Source organism: Eleginops maclovinus, chromosome 8 (assembly GCF_036324505.1).
Source record: "Eleginops maclovinus isolate JMC-PN-2008 ecotype Puerto Natales chromosome 8, JC_Emac_rtc_rv5, whole genome shotgun sequence".
Classification (NCBI taxonomy): Eukaryota; Metazoa; Chordata; class Actinopteri; order Perciformes; family Eleginopidae; genus Eleginops; species Eleginops maclovinus.
Genome location: NC_086356.1, coordinates 12,094,031 through 12,119,276, shown reverse-complemented (window position 1 = coordinate 12,119,276; position 25,246 = coordinate 12,094,031). Strand labels below are relative to the sequence as shown.

At 40.9% G+C, this 25,246-nt stretch overlaps 3 protein-coding genes across 9 annotated transcripts in view; 2 read left to right on the top strand and 1 right to left on the bottom strand.

The window, feature by feature from the left end:
• dnm1a (dynamin 1a) overlaps nucleotides 1-5,891 on the top strand; it is a 46,091-nt gene extending 40,200 nt beyond the window's left edge. For 2 of the 4 annotated variants that reach the window (XM_063889956.1, XM_063889954.1), the window contains 6 exons: nucleotides 188-202; nucleotides 392-562; nucleotides 649-890; nucleotides 1,541-1,744; nucleotides 2,558-2,594; nucleotides 3,625-5,891. In XM_063889956.1, coding sequence (XP_063746026.1) covers nucleotides 188-202; nucleotides 392-562; nucleotides 649-890; nucleotides 1,541-1,744; nucleotides 2,558-2,579 — 654 coding nt within the window. In that variant the 3' untranslated portion in view covers nucleotides 2,580-2,594; nucleotides 3,625-5,891. The remainder of the gene's footprint in view (nucleotides 1-187; nucleotides 203-391; nucleotides 563-648; nucleotides 891-1,540; nucleotides 1,745-2,557; nucleotides 2,595-3,624) is intronic. The other 2 variants (XM_063889955.1, XM_063889953.1) reach the window with 1 other exon arrangement.
• The window catches only part of hspa5 (heat shock protein 5), a 113,647-nt gene that overhangs the window by 83,336 nt on the left and 5,065 nt on the right, over nucleotides 1-25,246 (top strand). The window lies entirely within an intron of this gene.
• Nucleotides 8,370-24,099, bottom strand: golga2 (golgin A2). 4 transcript variants are annotated; one of them, XR_010166279.1, is made up of 29 exons: nucleotides 24,010-24,099; nucleotides 22,504-22,656; nucleotides 20,918-20,986; nucleotides 19,808-19,960; nucleotides 19,510-19,556; nucleotides 19,159-19,222; nucleotides 18,744-18,803; nucleotides 18,039-18,119; nucleotides 17,593-17,631; nucleotides 17,415-17,477; nucleotides 17,052-17,145; nucleotides 16,848-16,954; nucleotides 16,705-16,763; nucleotides 16,384-16,525; nucleotides 16,109-16,198; nucleotides 15,637-15,744; nucleotides 15,449-15,536; nucleotides 14,883-15,025; nucleotides 14,483-14,701; nucleotides 14,240-14,353; nucleotides 13,756-13,980; nucleotides 13,432-13,528; nucleotides 13,133-13,224; nucleotides 12,669-12,993; nucleotides 12,378-12,539; nucleotides 12,190-12,296; nucleotides 11,906-12,098; nucleotides 9,793-11,671; nucleotides 8,370-9,762 (listed from the first exon to the last, which is right to left on the bottom strand). XR_010166279.1 is itself a non-coding variant. In XM_063889417.1 (28 exons), the coding sequence occupies exons 1-28, from the start codon at nucleotides 24,055-24,057 to the stop codon at nucleotides 11,403-11,405; spliced, it is 3,411 nt and encodes a 1,136-aa protein (XP_063745487.1). In that variant the 5' UTR covers nucleotides 24,058-24,099; the 3' UTR covers nucleotides 8,370-11,402. The 4 variants fall into 4 exon arrangements, 3 of the variants coding, with proteins under 3 accessions (XP_063745487.1, XP_063745488.1, XP_063745489.1); XM_063889417.1 differs by having other exon boundaries at nucleotides 8,370-11,671; XM_063889418.1 differs by lacking the exon at nucleotides 20,918-20,986 and having other exon boundaries at nucleotides 8,370-11,671.

Sequence of the window (25,246 nt, the reverse complement as noted above, 5' to 3'; positions counted from 1 at the left end):
GCCAAGGATTGGAATTACAGTGTTGATATTTCTGCAAAAACACATTGCATCCCATATACTAATCTTACTTTTTTTTTTTACCAATTTGCTTATTATTTGTGTATTTTAAAGTTGCCACCTTTCTCATGTGATACTCTATCTGTCCTCTTTCAATGTCTGTATTCCTGATCGCTGTTTCACCTTACAGGAGAAGGAAGGAAAGGTATGTTATGTTGGTCATTTTCATAATTTTTCTGTCTTTTATATAACGCACTTGAAGGTGATCATTTTTTTAACCATCCTCTTCCGAGTGGCCAGTCGTCTTTAATCTTATATCTTCTTCACAACCACTGAAGCTGAACTGATTTTAAACGCTATGTCCTCTGTCCTTCCTCTCTCATCTGTCCCACAGAGCGAGGGCGGTGATGAAAACGGCTCTGACAACATAATGCACAGCATGGACCCTCAGCTGGAGCGGCAGGTAGAGACCATCCGTAACCTGGTTGACTCTTACATGGCCATCGTCAACAAGACTGTTCGTGACTTAATGCCGAAGACCATCATGCACCTCATGATAAACAATGTGAGCATCAACTGAGATTTAATATATCCCAAACTTTGAAAAGAACAGACCTTTTTATATCAAAATATCTCTCCCATTTCGTCCAGACTAAAGAGTTCATCAACGCAGACCTGCTGGCCCAGCTGTATTCGTGCGGCGACCAGAGCTCACTGATGGAAGAGTCTCAGGAGCAGGCCCATCACAGGGACGAGATGCTCCGGATGTACCACGCCCTGCGGGAGGCCCTCAGCATTATCGGTGACATCAGCACAACCACTGTTACCACCAGCATGCCGCCTCCCGTCGACGACTCCTGGCTGCAGGTGCAACGGGGCAGCATGGGAGGAAGGTAAGAGATGACGGGAACCAGCGCAGGAACACCATTGTAGGCTCTGAGGGAAGGTGGTTTCAAGAGACCCTACAGCAATATATATATATTTTTGATGCAATGGTAAATTTTCAGATTTTTGACTTTTCGCATCCATAACATATCTTCTTTCAGTAAAAAGTATCAAGGAAACATCCAAATTACAAATGTAGGTGTTAACTTACTATTTTCTTTATTAGATTTCCCCTGAAATAACAAACAGTTAGCTTTAGATAATGCCTTTTTTGTATGTTTAAATATATAAAAGTTTACCCTTATTTACCTGTAGTCGTTTCTTCCTATATAAGGTTTTCATCATACTCCTATGCCTCAAACCTTCACTTTATTAACATTTGCAACAAACTTCCCATTTTAATATCAATATCAAGCTATCTAGCTTCAGAATGTTTTTTCCTTATAAGGCATGCCCTGATTTATATGAAGTTTTATTCCCAAGAAACTGCAAATTTGGGTTTTTTAAACATTTTTATTTATACCTTATTCACCTTTTTGTAACACACTTGAAGTCAGAATTTATTTTTTCATTTGGGTTAGTATATAACTATTAGGATTTGCCTATTATTATCAGAATTGTTCAAGCAGCAGTTGATATCTCCTCCATCTTCCTCCAGGTCTCCAGCCACCAGTCCAACTCCAAACCGCAGAGCTCCACCGGGACCTCCGGCCCGCCCAGGCTCTCGTGGGCCTCCACCTGGGCCTCCACCCGCTGGGGGCCCCCCTGTCCCGTCTCGCCCAGGGGCTTCTCCGGATCCTTACAGTGGGCCACCACCCACTGTGCCCTCTCGGCCTAACCGTGCACCCCCAAGTGTGCCTAGGTGAGTCAAACATTAGAGGCCTTTCAAACCAACAACCCTACCTCACATCATAAACCTGTTTGAGAAGTTTTACACGGATTTGAACATCCAAACCATAGCTTATAATATTATGCGAATATATCCAACCTGAAGTGCGGATACTCTCTGTTACTAAGGGGGATGTGAAGACACCTGGATGAGGGGACGAAGGAGGTAAATGAAAGTGGACAGCTCTGGTTGTGTTAGAGGGTAGATAAATAGATGGCTAAAGATCCCTAAATAGATCAATAGACAGCGATAAAACTCATCGTCAGTGATCTTGTGTCCTCTTTTGCTCTTGGTAAAGGTAAACTTGTTGGTTCCTTTCTGCCAGCACTTTGAACTTTCAACACGCCATCACACTCCACTATTCATCACTTACACCCACCTAACCACTGTCCTTTAAAGAAGTGACTGGTTTTAGCATTAGCAGGATTTTCTTTTCTGTTCTTCATTAACCCTAACTGCTTTCTGTTTGTCTGTGTTTGTGATCTAGCTTTTTTTTTATCACTATAAGAGTAGCAGCTTGCCTTTTTTAAAATAGGAGACTCTAACGTCATTGAGCAAAGTTCTCACCGGCAAATGCAGCTTCAAAATTTTAGTTTTTCAAGACTCTTAATCAACGTATCTTTCTTTCACTTATTCTGGTCTGTCCAAAGTGAGTGCTCAGCTCATACAACGTTTGTCTCTTCACTGCACTGTAACTGTTTGCACTCCTTTTCTCTCTACCTCTTCTTCATCCCTCTTCTCCTCACCACACCTCTGTCCCACACATGACTATGGTTCCTTCTACAGAATCACAATCACTGAGAAATGAGGAGTAACGTCTCTGGTACGTTGGGTACTCTCCGGCCTCTTCATCATCATCACCCTTCTTTCTCTTCCTCTCAGGAGGCATCCTTTCGCTGCATGCCATTTTCTTTTACTCACTTGAATTTTCTCTTCTTAGAGTGCTGCATGGGCAAACACACACCCAGTTCAGAGCTGTGGGTGTGTGTGTTTGCTTCAGTGTTTGGGATTCGATGCTAGTTAATATATTAAAAGTGGTGTCAGTTGTGTTATTGTGTCTTGTAAAAGAGGATGTTTCTTAGATTACAGCATCAATGAGTGAGACAGGACTCAACAGTCCAAAACCTGAAATGAGTTGTTGTTTTTGTGTCAGTCTTGTTGTTGTATGTAAGGTAGTATGCCATGATATCCAACAATGTCTCCAGTTGTCTGATATTTTGTTTAAAGTCATGGCATTTGTCAATATTAACGTTCAACATTTTAGCTTATTTAGTGTGTTTTCAGTTAGCGCTGCAGGTTATTTCCCCCCAAAAAGAAAATTTGAAGAAAACATAGGATAGTTTTACCTTTTCAGGCCTCTAAAAAGCTTAAATCTAAAAGTCTGAAAACTGTAGACATATGCAACCTGATAAAAGGAGTTTGCATGTAGACACTGCCGCACTTTTTTTGGGTTTTGCTCTACTGTAGCAACACCAACAGAGTTTAATAATTAGAGGTATGTTTAAGTACATTTATTCAGACAACACTTTAATAACGCCTGCATTTGGCATCTACTGCAAACATACAGAAAATTACCTGCAATGCAGTCATGTACCAGAGCCTGATATCTTTGTGATATTGGTTATGTTTTGGGGCTTTCTTCCATGTGTTATCTCATGATATAAGTGACTGTTTGAGTGAAGGTTATTGTATTTGTGTGCATGATTAACACATGGGGGCCTTAAAATAAAAATAAGTATGTAGAAAACTATAACTCAGAGTTCAAACGAAGACTGCAAACACCTAGTTAATCCAACTTGTTCCTGTCCTGTCTTCTTTGTGTCTGTTCCTGTGCGTTTGTGTGTCCATGACAGTCGGAGACCCCCCCCTTCTCCAACCCACTAGACCTCTGAGCTCCTCCCTCCCTCCCTCCCTCCGCCCGCCTCCGTCCTACCTCTGGATGAGAAGCCGTGGACAGCAGCGCCACCTTCCTGTCGTTTTCCTTCCACACCCGACCTGAGCTGGCTCCCTTGTCCTGCTCCCTCTCCTGCAAACACACACACACCTTCTGTTTCACACAGAGTTGCAGAATACTTGAAACACACCTGCATGACTGACATACGACCCTCAGAATTTAAAAAATGTAAAGAATATACAATAATTTATACATTTTTGAGTGTATGCGCACATGTGCATGCACACTGCCTATATAAATACACACACATATACAGTAAATGTACATTTATATCCTGCTATTAAACCTAAGGTGGAAGACATTTGAGACTTAGCATGTCTGAGTATTACATTATACTCTAGCCTTTCTGATGAGTAACCTGGCTGCTGAATTACCTATCTTTTCCTTTCTTAACATTTGTCTTATCTTGTGTTTTTTTCCTGACTTTTTCACCAAAAATCTTTCTCAGTATCTCACCTTTCTTTGCCTGTCATGCTTGAAAAAAGAGTGATAGTCAATTTTAAATAAACTGACACCAAATGGCAAAACAATATCCGAATGTCCTGAACAAATTCATCAGCGCAGTTATTTTGACAATAGTTATGTTAATGTTTTCATGAGGAATTAATCAGCTGGAAACTAAATACTTTGTTTTGTAATAACTTCACTGAAGCTCTGATCTCTGTGAAGGCATGTGTCACTTATTTTTCTCCCTTCCTTCATCCCTTTGATTCGTCTTCTTTTAAACTCTCCCTGAAATCCACAGATCAAGTATAAAACAAACTCACTTTCACTCACTCCTATTACACAAGGAGAGGGGGATTGAGTACAAATAAGGGTGGAAAGGATCCCCCTCAGACTCCATGTCTTCAGATACCTGCACAGACAGGAGCTGCTGCTCTTCATCCTTTTTTCCTTCGTTCTTCTTTTCTCCCCTTGCACTAGCACTGAAGGGATCATCTGAAGGACCTGTAGTAGACTCTAGAAGCCAATTCACATAGCTGTGTCACAACCACATCTTAAAAACGCTGTTGTCTGTGCCCCCACAGAACCTATGCAACAAAAATCGTTTTTTTTGGCATAAAGAGGCGCCTCCCGTGGCTCTTTTCCCACTCTCCTCCTCTTCTCTTCGTATACACTTTGTCATTGCAATAACTTATTGAGGCGGGATCTAAATAAAAAGTGCAATATATGGAATATCCTTCTGCAGACAGCTGCATGCCACTGTAACACAAACAAAAGAGTACATTTTAACCTGAGAGGAAGGGAATCTGAGGCTAGAAAGCTCCTGATAAATCCTTTTTAATCAGAGGGAATGAGGTCCCTAATGAGAAAGGTTTCAAATATTTGGAGTGTTTCTAAGTCAATTGGATCACACAATGCATCAAACCATCTGATATACTGACAGGAATACTTTGGAATTTTATCCAGGTTCATGATCGGATATTTATTTGCTTTTTTTTTTTCTCTTTTCTTTTCTTTTCTTTTCTTCTTTCTCTCAGTGGTCACGGGGGTGAGTGAGATCAGGAAAACAGCAACAGTTTATGCATTAAACTATCAAAACTCTCCTCCTGTTTCACCCTTGCATTGCTGTCTGAGAATGTGTGTGTTCAACTCACCTTTTCACCAGTTTTGCTACTGAACTCTGCTGTCAGTGTGATGATGCTTTTCTGACCCCAAGCAAGAATTACCAACCCACCGGCCTCAAAACCCCCGCTCTGTACCCAACTGATGTTTAAAAACCATTTCAGTGATCCCTTGCAACAGAAACACGAAAAAGCATATTATAGTTATCATTTAACAGTAAATCGTTTATTATGGACATATCTTATTGTGTTATTATGTATATGTGTGGTGCATCTTATGGAACTTGTACTTTACCACTGTCTAGAGAATTTAGTCCGCTGAATATTTAAATTAAATGAGTATGTGTATAAGGAAATGATGTTTGAAAAACGTATACAAATGTGTAATGATGTTATATATGAGGACACTGGCAGGTTTCAAACTTAAGATAGTAGCAGAGAGGTATTTTTTTTTTGTTTCTTGTTTCTCTCTGTGTGTAGAAGAGCAGAAAAAAAGAGAGAGTGAATATTGAAATGCAGAAATCAGTAAATCCTGCATATGTTTAAACTGCTGTGGATGAAATGATGACTTTACCCTACAGGACTGCTTTGACAACACATTAAAAACCTCAGTGTACTGAATGATGTTTCCTCTGGTTCTTCTTTTTCTCTTTATGGTTGTAATGATATTTTCAGAACAGCTGTCCTGGATTTAGTTAGGAAGGTGAACTACATTTCCAAAATTCTCTACATATCTGAAATGTGTTGTAATATTCACTATTCATAGATTAGATTAGATTAGATTAGATTCAACTTTATTGTCATTGTGCAAAGTACAGGTACAAGCCAATGAAATGCAGTTAGCATCCAACCAGAAGTGCAAAGATGTACTATAATATATACAGAGAGAAAATAAATTACTATATACATGTTATACCAGTAAGTATTTAGGGATTGTATATGCAGTATCTACAGATTGTATATGCACAGTATAGACAGTATAAACAACCTGTACAGTTGGTTGTGTGTACATTACTTATATGAACAGTATATTAATTCAATCAATGCAGGATGAATAGTGCAATAACATGTTTGTTATTTACAGTAACAGTGCAGTAGTGAGTGCAATGATGCGATATGGGTTATGTGCAAACAGAAACAGTAAACAGTAAACAGTATAAGCAGTGTAAACAGTTAAAGCAACATGTACAGATGGTTATGTGTACAGTATCATATGAGCAGTGAAGTTATTTAGTCAATGGAGATATGAATAGTGCAATTAACAAGTTCTACAAGTACCAAACAGTGCAGTAGTGAGTGCAATGATGCTAATGGAGTGAGGGAGTGGAGCTCAACAGGGCACAGCCTCAGAAAAGAAGCTTTTTCTCAGCCTACTGGTGCGGGAGCGGGACAAGTCAAGGACAAGTCAAGTGTTCACAGCTCTGGGACTAATAAGGCACAGTAGTGCATTGAGCTAAAGGCTAACATCACTATGCTAGCATGTTTACAGGGTCAGCCCTATGTTCCCACAGCCCAATGGTCCCACAGCCCTATGTTTCCTCAGCCCAATGGTCCCACAGCCCTATGTTCCCTCAGCCCAATGGTCCCACAGCCCTATGTTCCCTCATTTGTAAGATTTTTTTTTCACTTAAAATTTTGAAAATTAGGCCTATGTTGGAGTAGCTGTGTTGAGCTCGAGAGAGTTTGGAAGGGGTCAGCCCTATGTTCCCAGGGCCCTATTTTCCCCAGATTTACTTGGTACTCAATGGGAACATGAAAAAAGGCCCTATGTTCCCAGATTTAGCTAAAAGCTACATTAGATCTGTAGTCAATTGCTACTGGATAAAAGGCTGGGTGTAATTGGCTACCAAATTGGGATCAAATCTGATACAAATTTATGAAAAAGGAATTTGGGAACATAGGGCCTAATTTTGAAAAAGATCTTGGAAATGAGGGAACATAGGAGGAACATAGGCATGCTCCCATGTTTACAATGACATTGCTAACACGCTAATTTAGCAGTAGCAAAATTAGTTTACATGTTCACAGTCTTCTTTTGATAATTAGTAGCATACTTATCACAAGATATAGTTGGTGATACAGCTGGTTTATGTACCTTTAAACCCATGTATTAGATTAAATGTTTTGTTGAGCTTTAAAAATAGGAACATTATGCACAGTTATGCAAATGGTTGTGTTTTTTATTTTATGTTGAATGATAGGGTAGAACACGCTGTTTGGAAACATAAGCTTGGTCTTTCAGAAATGATTTCTAACTATTTTACTGTAGTGAATGTAATATACATAATTCACCTCCTTCTTAAGTGTGGTTCTACACACTGTTGTTTCATGCCTGTAAGTATGACCGTTGGTTTATGCTTGAAAGTACAACTGTAAAAAGGGATCGTGGTCCCTTTAATTAATCTGTGTTTACGATGACGTGGAGCCCCATGCTTGTTGGTTTACAGGACAGCGCCATCTTGTTTTGTTATATTACGACATTTAGTAAACCAAATGTTTAAAGAAAATATCAGCAGAATAATAAATTACAAAAAGATGTATACATCTAACAGAAACCAGTTTCTTTAAGCCATGAAGGGTCTGGTTTGGAATATTAATATTGTTTTCTTTAGCCACCACACAGTGTCCAAAAGGTGAAATGTAAAATATCAGTCAATTCTGCCAAATAAGGGTTTCAAATTAACCATACCAAATGGTTTTAGAAATGCTTAGCAAGTTTCTGAGTGTGGTAATGTGATAATGAGTGCACAAAAGGAAGGCCAATTTCAAAGCAGTTTACTGTCATAGGAGGAACAGCACAGGTGTTAATCCCAGTTGCAAGTTGTTGTAATTAATGCTATTTCATAAACCTGTGCTGAGAATGTCTGCACTTAAATACGTCTAGGAAAAAGGCCAGGTGTAAATAATAAAAAACAACAATGAACTCCATTAAGCTGCATGTTCACTGTCACATGATGGAGCCTCGTTAACATTTGTAGCAACACCTGTTCCCTTTTCTCTTATGAAAAGTCAAACTGCCTACTCAATGTTTTCTGTCAAAGTTTCAGAGTATCCAAATAAAGGAGAACAAGACACAATGTTTTCAAGTTGCTCAATCAGTTTTATTCAGGAGAAGGAGAGAAAATATTACTCAAGGAAAAAACAAACAAATCAGAAAGCTTCTGTCAGAAGCAGCCCTCGAACAAATCAGTTCTCTCAATGATCCTTCATTTCCATCCACTAATATTTTACATTAAAACTGATTAGTTGAGATACTAACTTATTCCAAATAAATAGAATATTTTCTTAAGTCAATCTTTGTATTAAATCACAGCCAGTCAGTAACCGCCCACACCTGGACTCTGAACAAACTTTCAGACACACAGTCCGCACTGCCAGTGAACATGGCAGAGCAGCACTTCCCCCACACACCAGGCATAATGAATATACAATATGTTACACAGGTACAGTATTTACACCACCTCTGTTACAGCAAAGACAATAAATGCTTTCCCATTGCTTTTCGTTTCAATCACGCATTACATATTTAACAGTGAATTAGAGATTATGGAAAGTAATTTCACCCCAGTTGATTTCATAAGCCCCGTAAAACACGAAAAGGATTTTTACTGTATGTTTACCCTTTGGTCTGACCGGAAATAAAATAAAAAGGAAAACAATATATTGTGGCATGTTTCAAAGGAAAACAAAAAGTGACAGAATGCTAAGAAGCGAGGAATTTTAAAATCAAGAATGATTAAGTAAATGTATCCAAAAACCACCTGTTACTATCAAAGTGCTGTGGTTTAGGGAAGACGCAACAATGTTTATTTGTGAAAAACACCAAGTACATATGGCGTTCTAGAATAGGCTAGCAATACCACAATTTGCACTAACGCTTTCTGTCCTGTTGCATCAGTGATAAATATCAAGTGTGCAATTCAATAACAAATGTGTTTTCTAACTCAAAGTGAAACACATCAGAGAGAATCGTACAACTCAAAAACATCCAAATGAGAGGTTAAAATACCTCCAAAAGTAGTGAGTGGGATTTTTGTAAGACTTGCAGTAGGACCCTCATGTCCTTGCATATTGAAACCATGGAAAGACTCTAAAAAACCAGAGGCCTTTGCCATGATTTAGTCCTTAAATGGATATTTTTAGCCCTGATAACTCGTAGTTATCAGTAGCAAAGGGAAAGAGCTTTACGGTGAAGAATTTCAATCAAATCAATCAAATAATCAATCAATCCTCCAATCTATATTTATGAACATGAGCATCTTTCATGTAAAGCTAGACACTTGCAACATCTTAAGTTCAGAAAACAGTGTTAACAATGCCCAAAAGAAAAGTAACTCAAGTGTTGCATAATACATTTGACTAGTTTTGGAAGAGTTGTTCATTTTCACAAATTATGATTGGTCCCACAGCTTTGGGAGTAATGACACATGCTCCTTCTGTTCATATTTACAATACATCCTCCAAGTGCAGCACTGCACACACACACACACACACACACACACACACACACACACACACACACACACACTTTCAATCATTTGCTTCAGCTGGAACCCTCAGCTTTAGAGTGTGGCTTCATAGGATTCACCGTTTCCTCCACTGAATCTATTAAGCAGGCTTTGACGCTCCACCACTGTCCAACCAGCCCCAGAGGACAGAGCCGAATGAGAGGCTTTGTACAGTTTTAGTGCAATCTTACTTATATAAACTGAACCCTATTAAAAAAAAAGTACAACAGATGCAACTTCGCCTGGAGAGGAAACAGTTTGGACCTCACACACACGCATCACGTACACAGACACAGTCCAGTTGTAAAGGATGTGCATTAAATCATATTTGATATGTGGAACTGCAAGCAAAAGTAACCAAAACAGAACAGACTATTATTCATAGTGTCAATGTGTTTAGAAACTTAAAGACCCCATGAAATTATGGTAAGGTTTGAGCAGCTTTCATAAGGGAACAAAATAAATGAATAAAGAGTCGACGCCAACCAAATGCCTGAGATTAAGGAAATTTGACGGATGATTTACGAGTGCAGATAAAGACAGTTTACCATACTTCCTCCAGTTATTGCACCTTATCTTAATCATGCGAATGAGAAAGATAAAGAAAAAGAAAAGCGGCAATGTGGAAAACAGCCGAAAGCACAGCAACCAAGCTCTATAATTTATCTGAATTATAAATAGTTACAAATGATTCCCTGACAACTTTGACTTTAATGTGTTGTTTTATTTTTATCATGGGGTCTTTAAATTGCATCTATCCCTTCCTTCTCAGTTTAACAGGATGTTTGACATCACAACACAAACATTTCACATATATGAACATCACAGACTGTACAGACAGAAGACGGTTTTCAGTGTTTGGAGGAAAAAGGCTAAGGAGAGAAAAGGAACAGTACTGATCTGCGACACCTGCATCCATCTGTTCTGAACTTATCATGTAACTAGCCAGCTTTTGACATACATAACAGCGCTAACACTTCAAAAGCGATTATGTGCACCCTTAACTTGACTTTTAACTTGCATCCATCTCTGCATCTCTCTGCTCCTCGTGCACCCTTTCACCATCCTCAGCTCTCCTCACATCACACAAACACACGGGTAAATATCCGGGTTATTACATTCAAACATGATGCTCCGTTTTGGCATTTCTACAGTGAATTGTGTAAAACTGACATTTGCACTAGAGTGAAGTTGCACACAAACAGCTTCCTTATTTTTAAACAGCTCTTTAGGTACTGTATCAGAAAGGAGACTCAATATATGGCCCCTTTATTGCACTTATGTGTAAAATGGGGGACGAGGGACGGTGAATAAAAATGGTGGTTTGGAGAATAATCAGATACTGGTTATCTCTCTGGGAAGAGCATCGTAGACAAAAAAGACAACATAGAAAACAACAAACAGATAACACTCTCTTTTTAACCATGCCACTACACAGAACAGGGAGGGGGCGCTTATAATGTAACCGGGTGAAACACCTTCGCCGTATTTCTTCAGGAGTGTTTGTGAGTATATGATCAACAAACTACAAACTGTGGTGTTCAATAATCCCCACACTTCAAGACATGTCCAATATCCCACACACACACACACACACATCAACCTCACACCACCAGGATCTTGACTTCGTCCTGCTCGTCAGGCCGGTAGAAGAAGGGGATGCAGGGGTTCTCCCCGAGGAAGGGTGGTGATCGGAGCGCTCCCTGGGGGTTCTGGATCTCTTGGAGCAGCTGCATGATCTGCTGGGCCGTGCCGTCCTCTTTGGGCCCCAGGGACTTGGAGTCAGTCTGGGACGTCCCGCTCGACTGTGCCTGTGATGAGGGGATTTCCAGGCCGGGGTTGGGCTCCGAGAGGGGGATGACCTCCATGGCTTCTGCAGCGGAGAGGAAGAGGGGGAGAGCAGCATGGTTAAAGTATACCGAATTTAAAAAACAAATGCTTTAAAGACTTTTATTCTGAATTAATTCTCAAGAATTACCCTAACAGTTCCTGATTAAAGCACATTTAGCCTTTATAGGGGACATATTTGGCCCTCCACTCATCCTTGGATTTGGAACACATTCATTTAAGAGGTAGCAGGAAATCCAGTCGTACTGAGTGTTCCTACCTGCTCCGCTATCAGAATTAGGATGTGTGTGTGAGTGCGCTTGGTGCTCTTGGTGTGTGTGATCCTCCCCAACAGGAAGCAGGTCGGGGTTCACTGAGCCCGTCCCGGCTACAGCTGCGGTGTAGCGGCTGTACCAGTCGTTCCTCTCAGACACAAGCCTCATCACCAGGTCCTGCAGCTCGGCCAGCTTCGCCTGAGGGACACCAGAGAAACGATGGCTGTGACAGAAAACTGAGCCAAAAACAAACTACAAAAGATAACAACAAAAGGTTGCTGCACAGTACCTTCATCTCCTCCTTGTCCTGGGCCAGCATGCTGATGTACTGCTCCTTCTCCTGGTGCTTCTGCTTCATGATGGCCCGCTGACTCTGGTACAGGGCTATGTACTCTCCTGGAGAGGCAAAGATGGAAGGATGAAGAGTTTTTCTATCTTTCTAAAGAGAATCACAAGAAATATATTCCACCGTCTCACCGATAGTGTCAGTCTCTCCAGACAGCTGGATGCAGCGGTGCTCCAGCTCCTCCACCCTATCCTTCAGGTCGGCCTTCTCTCTGATGAGGGAGGTGAAGCGCTGCTGAAGCTTCTCCATGGCAGCTTGCAGAGCCTGATGAACTTCCACCGGCACTCCTCCTTCTGGGAACGGGATTGTAAAGTATACAGATGGTTAACGCACCACAGATACTTTCACATCTTTATGATCAATATGATATAACCAGGCTTAACTTTAAGAATAGCAACTATAATCTGCATGGTCTTCCTCACCTGAATGCTCATGGCCGTGTTCACAGTGACTGTGTGTGTCCTGAGTGTGCTCATGGTGATGGTCATGATCCTGGTCATGGTGATGGTCATGATCATGGTCATGATGATGGTCGTGCTCATGGTCATGGTGATGGTCGTGGTGATCATGCTCATGGTGATCATGGTCATGAACATCTGTGAGGCTGTGGTGTTGCTGCTCCAGGCTGAGGGCCATAGAGGCCTGGTGCCTGGCCGCCATGTGGTGCCTGTGCTCCTCCTCCAGTTGCCTTCTGGCCTCGTCCCTCTCCGCCTCAATCCGAGACAAAGCTCCATGGATAAACTCTTCCTACATTACAAACAATGCATCATTTAAACTGGCACAGCCCTGGATGTATCATGTAAGCGCCCATAATGTGGTATGAGAGGCAAAGCAAGGGAAGAACGACAAGTAGTTCTCTGTGAAGAACAATCATCACCCTCCTCACCATGTCTTTCCTGCTCTCAAAGTCTTCTGGGATAATGATGGAGGAGGACTGCTCTGGGCTCTCTTGCATGGACTGGCTCTCCACTCCATCTCCTATGTGACAGAGTGACACACTAAAATTAAGACCGGATCTGCAGGTCATGTTCTACTATAAGAGGGTGTCAGATCCTTTACATTATTGCACCCTTCAACATTCATGTAGGGTACAACCACCACTACATTTCCAAAGGGAATACAAAAATCTGAGGAAGCTTGGATAAGACCAAAACGGTTTAAAGAAAAGTACCAGACAAATCTTACCTTGGTCTCTGGACGAGCCAAGAGCTGAACTGCTGAGCAGCTCCTTCACCTCTGCCTTCAGCTGCTCGTTGTCCTTGACCAAAAGTTCCAAATAATCCTAAAGGGGGAGACAGAGAGTTAGTCAAATAAATTGATGTGTGTGTGGTCACAGAGATAAGGGACATTTACAGAAGGTGAGGTTACACAGCATAGTATCAACACACTGTAATACACTGACTCCAGACCCTTTAGAATCAGTCTTAGCATATTATAATCGCTGATAAAGAGTTTAAGGGCATGCTTTTTACTAAAGTCTCTCATTGGCTTTATTCCTGAAATGCACACCTGCGCTTGCTTGAGCTGATTTTGACTGATCTCCAGGTGCATGCGGCCCTGGCTCTCATCGTGCTGCAGTCGGTCCATGAGCTGGATCTGCTTCAGGTACTGGTGGTGGATCTGTTCCCTCTCCGAGACCAGTGTCTGGTAGCCGGCATAGTACTGCTGCAGCTGGCCCACCACCTGGTCCCTCTGATCCATCAGGCCCTGAGTGTCCTGATTCTTCAGTTCCAGCTGAAGAAAAGGGAACAAAGAGGAAATGAATGCCAAAAGAAAGCAGCTACAACCGTTTCAATTTTTTATTTTTTTTCAGGATGCCCTAACCATATATTTCGCTGTGATGGCCATTAACAGGGATAGAATTATTACCTAAAACGTCAAGTTTGCACAGGATATAGTGGGAGGATAGTAAAGGCAGATAAAGTGCTAAAACGTACAAATACCACAACAGGAAGATCCATCAGCAGACCACCAAAGAGTGTGTTTTGTGTACCTGTTCTTTGAAGTTGTGCAGTTCCTCTTGCAGTTCTCCCATTCTGCGAGCCAGCTCCTTTTTCACATGTTGCTCTGTCTGGATGGCATCGGTCAGCTCCATGTTCTCATTGGTCTGCACAGATGAAGGAGTAACAGGAATTTTGGATTAAAGCCTCCCACCAAACACTTGGCACTGAATGTACTCTCCAAATCTGTGAAAAATCAGTCAAATTATTGTTAGAGACCTGATTTTCAAACTCACCAGTTTGACAAAGCCGTTCTGTAGCTCAGCCAGCTGGTCCTTCAGCGTTCGGTTCTGAGTGAGAGCTCGGCTAATGGTGGCCTTGTCTGACTGAACATCCTCTAACATGCGTCGGCGGTCCCCTTCCTCCTGGACTTGGCTCTCTAACTGCCGCTCCAGCTCTCCCAGGCGCGTCTCCTGCTCTGTACACATGCGGCTCAGCTGCTCATTATCTCGCAGCTGGGGGAAATATAGCAGAGGGGATTATAAGGAACTTCAAACCATCGTTGAAATATTAAACAGAACAAATCAATCAGTGTAGCTTTCAAATGTTATGGGCACAGAACCATAACACTATCACAATATTCCTTTATTATGCATGAAATGAACTAAACATCAGCAGAAGAGGAATGCTGCATACCTGTGCCTGGTACTGTGCAGAGAGAGCGTCTTTCTCCTGATGCAGAGCGTTGAGGGCCTCCTGCAGAGCCACCTCGCTCTCTGAGGGCCCCGAGAACTGAGGCTCCGCATTCTCCAGAGCCTCTCTCTCCTGGGACAACAGCGCTGGAGGAGGAGAAGAACAAGGCAGTTGTTAAGTATAATCATTGTCTTATGGCCAGTATAAATGCTGCAGCTCATACACAGTATATTGAAGTTTTAAGATTATGTTGAAATAAAGTTGTCAAACATTCAAACTCTTTGAACCCCCACTAATGTTATTTCTGCAATGACGTTAAAGCCTTTAAAAAGACAAATGTTAGGGCAGTAACTAACATTCCGACAGCAGCTTACAACAGTGTCTCTTTGCTCTCCCCTTGATCCTAGAAGCACTTTATCAGGTGTACACTGCTGCAAGATAAGGGGGGCCATTCTGTAAATCTGACTAGTCAGGCTGTCCGACATTTTATTTACCAAGGGTAAACAGGCAGCTTAAGGAAGGCAAAGCCAGGACCGGTTGAAGCATTAAACAAGGGCAGTGTGTCTCACCTGAAGCGTTCTGTAGCTCTGTGATGCCGGCTTCCAGTTCTTGGACTCGGCTGATGTTTCTGTCCCTCTCTTCTGCCACCAAAGACACCTGCACAGACACAGGAAGGAACATTTTAAATCAAGAAGTCTAATGTTTTTCTAAACTATATTGAACCACTTGTCTAAGCTAATGTTGCTGTATAGTTCACCTGTGTTAGCAGCTGTTCCGTTTTGTCCTTCCACACACGGCCCTCCTCCTGGATCTGCTCTGCGTAGTGGTCCCTCTCGTTCTGCAGCTGGGATATCGACTCCATCAGCTACAGCACCCAAAACATTAAGGGATAAACAGTGTCAACATGGTAAGAATGTACGATCATGAGAAAAATAACAGGCAGCTTTGTTAATATCAAATATATTTAAGGACAAGGATTAATATGCTAGTTTTATGTATCGCAAATGGAACGGCAAAGGGATATCTCATGGGTCATTTGATGCAAGGAAAGAGGTTGATGAGAACAGAAGGTGGGCTGAGGAATGCTTCTATGAAAGGAAGGGAAACTAGTGGGTCCTTTAATTATGTCGAGTTGTTTTAATGCTAATGATAGAATAAAATAATAGATTAGCTCTGGCATAACACATATGCAGATTACTGTAGGTGGAAGACTCTCCTTGTTCACAGACCTGGTGATTGTGTGCCTCCAGCTGTTGCTTCTCTCCCAGCAGTAACTGGACCTGCTGGTTAGCATTGGAAGGATCTGACTGACTGGAGCACTGGAGAGAGAAACAAAGGAGAAATACTGACATGAAATGCAGGTAGGAGATGATTTTAAAAAAAACTAATCTGACTGAAAAGAAACATTCATATTGATACAAATCCCAAACATTGGCCATTTGTCGTAGATTGGCTGTAAAGTTGATCCAAAGCTTGTCATTATTGTGTCTGTGTTTTAATGCACCTGTTGCAACATGAGGTCAGCCATCTCAAGTCTCTTGCGAAGGTCTTCCAACTCCAGCCTCATTGATTGATTCTCGTGTGATCTCAGCTTGATCTGCTCGGACAGCTCTGAGCTCTGCTGCTTCGACTCCTCGCTCAAATTGCTGCAAACACAGACACATGCAGAGGTTGTTCATCTAAACTGCAGATTATTATCCGAACGCCATCTGTTGGGTTGCATACATTTTGATAGACTCTGATTGTGATGATTAGTATTAAAAACAATTCATAGCGTATCTTTCTTTGATGAAACATGTCACCTTGTGAATGTTAAGTGACTTACTTTAGTCTAAACACCTCTAGTCTCAGGTTGTCTCTCTCCTTTTCAAAGTCTTTGTTTTGCTGGAGACAAAAGGGGAAACATTTATTAATAATAACACTTTCTAAATATTTCAGTTCAGGTGTGATGACTGCGATGTTGGTTACCTTCTCAAACTGTTTCTGCTGTGTTGAGACGGATGATAGCGTTCTCTCCAGCTCAGATACTCTCTGCTTTGTTCCCTGCAGACGGTTATTCAAGTCCTCTGCCTCAGCTACACACAAAGACACCGACAAATTGTAAAATCAAGTCTTGCAAAGATAACGTTTTCCTTCAAGTTTATGTACGGCTGATCATAAAAAAAAGCATACCTGCTTTCTGCCGTGCAGCATGTTGTGTGTATTGTAGTGCTGTCTGCAGCTCTGATTTCTCAGATACCAGTATTCCAATGGTCTGGATGTGAACCTATGGAGGACCGACAGAGAGAAAAGGGCACAACTTTTTAGACGAAACAATGTGAAGGTGTTTCAAGACATTTACATAAATTCCTTTATGAAATCACTAAACAAACTAAATACACAACATAGTGTGCTAGGCAGAGCACACACTTAATCCCTGTCAGGGTTAGCAAATGGGGGGGAAGCAGTATCCTTGGATAACTTTTTTATCAATTATTCGATTCTAAAATGCACCATCCTTCAAATTGAATGTGTGTGCTGGGTGGAAAAAGTTACCTGTAATTGCTCCCGCATGGCTCCCTGCTCTTTCGAAAATTTCTGATCAAATTCTTTTCGCTCCTAGAGAACATAAAACATTTATAAACATCAATGACTAGGAAGTAGGTGAAAGTTCAGTAGACTGGAAAAATAGACTCAGGAATGAACAGACAATATGAAAAGAAAATGTGTTTACCTTTTGCAGCTGTTCTGAGAGCACCTGAGATTGCTGTGCCTGCCAGACCAACAGAATGTAAGTTTAAGTTCATCAAAGATCAACATTTCTTTCATCACACCTGCAGCAATTCTGACCCAAAATCCCTCATGTGCATGCCGACAGGACAGGGATAGTCCAAAGGATTTAAATAAAAAACCTGTTATGTTATGTTTACCTTTCAGGTTTATTTGAAGCTTTAACTTTTCTGCTGTTAGTGTGCTACAACTAAGCGTCTACCATGGAAGCTCTGACTGAGGTGTGCAGGTAAATGAAGACATTCTAGTGAATCAACGTGAGAGATAAATAAAAACATGAAAACCATGCATGACTTCTTCCAGTGTGGTTACTCAAGATGACATGCAGAATGCATACAGGGCGGGGGGGGGGGGGGTTACTACAGACACACAAACGTGCAGGCCTCTTACCAGCTGCTCTAACTTGGTATTTAGCTGAGAGTTTGTTAGGTTGCTGGACTCCAGGGCGGCTGCCAGCTCCTGGTTCCGACCCTATCACGTGCACACATGCATCCGGGAAGGAGAAAAAAAAGAGAGAGGGATATTGTGCTGTGGCAAAAGTCAAACAAAGAGACGATCTGTGACTTATTAACATGGAGGCAAACAATAGCAGGTGTAAAAAAAGTGAAACATGGATAAAACAGTTGAAATATATCACATGATGGTTGTTAATCTGAATAATGGGGTATATTAATGGAACAATGTGTTTTGGTCTTTAAATTAAGCCCTCACCAGAGTTTTAGCAATCTGATAGGCGCTACATTTACATGTCAATGGGTGATTTACCATTTTTTAAATGACTACCTGCAGTATCAAGTCACCATCCCATACTACTTTCCTTGATAATACAGTTCCACAGAGCACACTTCAATATGTTTTTTAAATCCATTCAATGGATTGTATCTGCTTGACTAGCTCTATATTGTTTAATATAGATATTACCTGCATCCAAACCTTAATGTTTTTTATTTCATTTTACCAAAATAAACCCTTACAGCAATATGAAAAAGTCCTAGGTATACTCATATTACGTGGCAGCCCCTTCACTGTGAATCACATGGCATCAATGCTGTTGTGACAGACCATGACCTCAATCAAAATAGATTTGCATCTTACCTCCAGCTCTCTCTCACCCACGGCGGGGGGACTGTCCCCATTCACATACGCAGCAGATGACTGAAAAGACAAAGACAAGCACATCAATGAGACACAGACAATGATATACTGTTTATTTCAAGGTGAAAACAGATTGTATGGATGTCTGACAACTAACAAACTTCATGAATTTGTTAGAAACTCATGAAGCAGCTGCACCAGTTGATGCTGTTAGTGTGCGTGAGGTCATGGGGAACAACTGGCACATTTTAAAATTCTTCCAGAGCATTCCTGCCAAAAATAGAAGCATCACACCATAGAGGAAAGTGCTCATCGGTGTTGGTGTTTATACTTTAAAGCTTAACTATATGTATGACAAAGATATATGTGTGTGTGAGTGTGTTAGAGAGACAGGAAGACAGTCCTAAACTCTTACCCCAGAGACCAGGCCGTTCAGCTGCTGTGAGAGCTGCCGCAGGCTCTCTGTGGAAGACAGTGGTCTGCAAGACAAAATAGATACATCATCAATCACACACATTAAACCATGCGTCATCAGTAATCAGTAGTATAGCGGGATGTATTGGAGCCACAGTAGTATGGCTTAGAATGCCTGATTAATGACAAATATTATGTTAAAGTAGTCTTTGCATAAAGTGCAGCATAAATCCGCTGATGATAAAATGACTTAATACAACAAGCTGTTTCCAGAGGGGGTTTTCTGCCCTTGAAATAAATATATATTTCCAAATGATTAACAATTATAAACATGATTAATCAGGTAACCCACCTTTTTTCTTCAGTTGAAATCCCATTGCCATTGGTGTCGGGATAGTCCTGCAGAAAGATTGAAAGAGAGTGAGAGCAGTAGACAGACAAACAGGAAGGAGGAACACAGAAAATGTATCATTTGTGTGATGAGAAATTCCCATTGTATAAAGTTTACATCACACACATATCGGTTAAAATGCAGCAACTGGCAATAGACTGTAATTATGCTGAGAGAAATTGAGGATTAAAGGTGACAATACAAGATATGACTTGAGGAACAGAGACAAAGAGATAGTGATGGCGAGAGAGACACACACCTGCAGGTCAGCATTGTGACCGACAGACTCGGGATTAGTAGGAGTGTTAGCGCTAGCGGGGTTAGGCACGGGCGAGCCACGGTCAGGCTCTGCCTTCGGGTCCTCCAGCAGCTGCGGGACCGGTGACCCGACGGACTCCACGTCAGCAAAGGTCTGATGTGACACACATACAACAAATGCACAATGGTTTAATGCCAACAAAACAAGCAGTTATGATGAAACAGCAACAGGGAGGCCATAATGATGCAACTTTATAAGCTTTTTCATATTATATTTATTATTAAAATGCTATAGAGACTCAATCGTCATTTCAATGTACAGATGAATGCATGATAGCCCACATCCTAAAATGATATTAGAATGTTATGGAGGGATTTTGTTGGTATCTATTTTTTGATAATAGCTAACAGAGCACCTTAATGCAGCTCTGCCTCAGATGGTAAGAAAGCTGTTACGTTGCTGCCAATAGTTTTTCAAAACACTTCTACCCATGGCAGTCTTTGAAACGTTAGTAGAATAAATGCTGTTTAAATGCCAACATGGAATTGAATGACTGACAAATAACCCGTCTCTATTACACTAACTCTGAAGCCATTACAAGCAAGATATTTTAACAATCTGTAACAACAAAATAACACTCTTAAAATCAGGCAGTCAAAAAATCTACAACAAACAAACACAAGAGGTGCAATGAGAAAACTTTTAACAAGTGAAACACACAAACACTTATTGTTTTTCAAGATGCACTTCTGCATGATGCACCCAGACGGAGATATCACGGGCATGCAGCTACTGAGACCTAATACAATCAGCTGTATGGAGCTCTACAAGGTCCACACAAATGGCATAAACTCAGGAAAATGACTGTGCACTCTCTTTAAACGCCATGCACCAATACAAGAATTTGCATTTCAAATGTGCTCCATGCTTTCTGGTCTGTGTGAAAAAGAAAATATATGTGCATTAGATGCAAGAAGGAGGTTAGAAATGGGGAAGCAAGATGCGATATTAGATACCACACAAGGAGTGGCTGTTTACAGCAATGTGATGCAGAGACAGAAAACACAGTCATGGCCGGAACAAAGAGAGGAAACAGAGACAGGGGCTCACCTGACAGTTGCCGTTAGGAGGTAGAACTACTCCATTGCTCTGACTAAGTGCTTTCAGAATATTGTCAAACTACAGGAAGAAGAAACAAGGGAGGAAGATGAAAGAGATGCGAAAGGGTGTAGAGAACAGTAAAACCTGCTACAAGGAAGCGCAGAAGGAGGAGGTCTAGAAGTTATAAGGGTGGGTAATAAAAACAAACTGGTCCAAGAGGTCAGAAATATTTCCTGCATCTTTTAAACCAATTACAACTAATAATCAGAATGACCCTTTTAGCATAAAAATGGCTTAAATTAAAATCAGAGCTGAGGGGCAGAACTGAGGGGCAGAGCTGCGTTTGTTCGTTGTTTGGAATAATCTCTAACTACATTTCCTATGATGCTTCAGCTTCCTCTGCAAATAGATCTATGAACTAAACACACTGACCTTTTTTACATTTCCCATTGTCACATGATCTGCCAAGTCAATAATTATTAGCCTAGTGACGTACCATTACAAATAAAACACATTAAAAGTGTTGTCTTTCTTAAAAGCTAAATAACAGTTTGGGTAAAAAGCCGGCAGATATTTATACAACATACATTATCTTCATGTATGGGAATTATTGTAAAATGTTTCCTCTGCTATGATCCCATAAACAAAACCTGTTGGGTACTGCTAGCATCATTCAGACTATGAGTCTATTCAGCAAGAACTGAACAACCAAAGCAAACATGCTTGGGGAAAATAATAGCATCAGAACAACTAACAAAACTCAGCAGCAGAGTTGTCACTAGCTCAGATTCAAGTAAGGCTCAGAAGAAACTGTGAAAACTGAGCTGTGTGTCAAAGCTGTGTGCTGGAATCACATGCCTAACTGTGTGTCCTCAATCACACTCACACTTTGCATTGGAGAGGAACACACAGCAGTAGACTGTGGTTGATAGTAAATGTAATAGATGTGACAGGTAGAAAGTAAGCAAATTGACGTTGTAATTAGCACAGAGAGGCATGTGACTCTGGTTGCAACTAAATGAGTGAATTTAAAACGGCCCTATAAAAAAGGTTGATACGGCACATGCCAAAACAGGTGTCAAAGATAATACTTTCTGTAAAGCTAAGACAAAAATGTCCAATATACCTGATCCTTTAGTGCATCATAACCACTTCATTGCAGGGTAGCGATGCAGCAAGGGGTGAGGTATTTTGACTCTATTCCAGTGTCTTCTTTCTGATACAAACATTATTTTTATCCTGTCTCCTGGCCAGCGGATATATATCAGTACTGTGTGTGATTGATAGCATGAAGGAAAACATTTTCCATCTTGATAGTAATTCAGCCATATCATTTTAAAGTGGGAAATATTTTGTGATCAATGGCAGGATGACCATTAAATCATTACCACTTGTAGAAAACATGGAATTAAAGACAGTTTGAACAAGCATGAGGATCTTTCTTATCATGAGTTTATAGCTTTGCCTGGCACAGTTACTGTTCATATGGAAAAGTTCTAAATTCCGTCCGCTCAGCCTACATCGAGTTGAAATGCTTTTTAAGGCTAATACAGCGTTTAAAAAGAAAACAGAAAGACCATCCGGGACTGACTTACATTGTCTGGAGAGTCTCTGCCTGTTGAAGATGCATCATGTTGGTTCAGTCCCTTCACCTTCCTCTTCTTTTTGGCCCCTGGTCCACCACCTCCTCCTCCGCCCTTTTCTCCTCCCACACTAGAAGGAGAGCTCTTCTGCTGAAACTCCTTCAGCTGATCATCACATAAGAAAGGAAAAGAATAGGTGTAACAAGTGCAGCAAGCAATACTTGACAGACAGACAGAACACTCTCTGCTGACTGCTTAACACGATAACACTTTATTTTATTACTTATTAAAATCCTGCAATAGGCCATTGCAATTGTCCCCATCTTTCAACCATCTAGACACATTGCTCAGAACAAGTAATCTCTCACCATTGGGTTCTTGCTAAACTAATGAAGAGATGTGAACTTGGTCTGAGATGAAGCCGGTATGGACTACTCCCATTCTGCTCTCAGGAAATCAAAATATCCAGTTTAAAATGTAGAGTTACTGCTAACAACTTATTTAATGTCATTGAGACTTGCTCATTTAACAGCCTGCTATTCTTAACCAGATAGGATGGGGTTGATAACAAAAATCACAAAAACACTCTTCCCCCATCTGTGTTGGGGACAGCTGTTGGGGGGGACCAGATTAAGGATCATATGGGAACTACTGGAGCTGCCATTTTTTAAGTAATTGCTATCAATCCAAGTTACATCGCAGTTAAAGTGTTATCAACACGACCATTCATCCCCAAAGAGTGTGGGACAGCAGGAATGCTGACGAGCCATTTCCTGAAGCTAACATTTCACAGCTGACGAGGCCGTCTTTCGGACCAGCCTAACACAGTCTATGCTAGCACAGTTAGCAGTTAAAGCACACAGCCGGACAGGGAAGAGGGGTGTCAGCTGTCAAAACAGTCCCCGTCATTCCATCATGCTAACTCTGCTACAGTGATAGCTTAACGTTTGTTTTAAAATCGCTATCTCTTGACCATTCCTTTAAATAATTTAGCCATTCTGCAGACAAGACACAAAGCTACCAGGCTGCAGTGTAGCATTTATCTACACTGACACATAGCCCACTATTCATTAGTTAGCCTGCTTGCTAACGTGTAAGTGCCTTAGTTAGCTAGCACGTTAAGGTTTGCTAATAACCACATAACCAAAGCTAGAAAGACACACTAAACCGTTGGGCAAAGAGAGTAAGTAAAGTAAATACCTGACTAACTAAATTGCATAAGACGCCATAAACGCCTCACAAAACTAAAAATAGTCTTCATAATCTGGGAAAGTTAATGCTATCAATACAGGCCTCTAAGAAGCACCGGTCTCTCCAGCGCATTGAAGCCTCGAGAGGAGCAAGAGAGGCGGGACAAGCATCAGCGCAGAGGTCGGACGACGTGTAATGACAACACCCCTTCTTCGTGCAGAAATGAATAACAACACGCAAAAAAACACCGGCAACACAAACCCGAAGAGGAGAGAAAGGACCAACACTTCCCATGTTATATAGCAGGATTAGTAGTAAATACTTTACCTTTTTCTTAGCTGCAGCGAGTTTTATTTGCCTGCTCTGGTCGGCCATAGTGCTGCTGCTCTGGTCAACGGACCGAACCACGTCACCAGTTTGGCGTCTGTTGGTGTAACCGCCAGCAGCCGGTAGGGGTCGCAGGCAGGGTAAAAAAAATAATCTCCTTCATGCAGTTGGAGACAAGCCTACGGCGCCCCGGGAGGGACATGCATGGTGGGAAGAATCAAAACCAACCTGTTATGTTTTTGATAACATTTTTTATTTTAAATGTGCACATGCCCTTTTAATGTATGTTGTTGATATGAAAGGTGATAACTATTAAATACCCTAAACTCAGTAAAGGGCCTGTTCCTTCATTTGTTTAAAGCAAACATCAGAAATTCCGAAATCATAAAGTAGGAACAGGTTTATTGCGAAATAAATTATAACATGCAAATAATTTGCTTTGGTGTAAAATGCGAATAAACACTTAAAAGAAAAGTAAGTTGTATGAAAGGAGCAAGAATAAAACTAATATACTGTTTTTTGGGAGAAAAACTACTAAAATATAATCAATCAATCAATCAAAAATAAAGATAACATCTTGTTAAATATACAAAACACTTACATTTACAAAATAATTAAATATGTCAAGAATCTTACAGTTTAACATAAAGAACGGTACAGTATTTAAAATGGACGAGGGACATTTCTAAAAGCTTCAGTAACGTCCAAGGGACAGCCCTCTTAATAACTGATTTAGAAACCAAATCTGAGGGTCAAAATGAATTCAATGATTTCCATAGTGTTTTTCCCTGATTTCCCTGCACAATTCTTAATTCAGAAACCTTCAAATACGCTGATTTGCTTGGGAAACTGAACTGAATTAAACTCACTGGTATAGTTTTTTTTTGGTAATGATCACTTAGCCTGACAGACCAAGTAGGCCTAATAGGCATGACAAGGCCTGCAACTATAGGCTACAACAAAATAGGGCTGGGTGTTTGTTGAACATACAGAACAGGTAAACATCAAAATGAGAAAAACATGTTTATTTATCCTTTATTTGGTAGGGACAGATATAATATACATTGACAGACTGAAAACAGCTATCCGATGCAAGCATCGTAGTGTTTATAGCGAATGCTAGTTTGCAACACTTGTCCCTAGAAGGGCTTTTATGGAACTAGGAAATTACAACAGTGAGGTAAAATAGAGTTGAACAGAATACAGCAAGATACAATAATGCATACATTAAAAATGT

Excerpts from the sequence above, each read along its gene's own strand:
- golga2 (XM_063889417.1), bottom strand. The coding sequence starts at position 24,057 with ATGGCCGACCAGAGCAGGCAAATAAAACTCGCTGCAGCTAAGAAAAAG. Across the intron at positions 20,987-22,503 it reads GCAGAGACTCTCCAGACAAT|TTTGACAATATTCTGAAAGC; the intron begins GTAAGTCAGTCC and ends TTCTTCCTGTAG. Across the intron at positions 13,225-13,431 it reads TGGCTCGTCCAGAGACCAAG|GAGATGGAGTGGAGAGCCAG; the intron begins GTAAGATTTGTC and ends TCTGTCACATAG.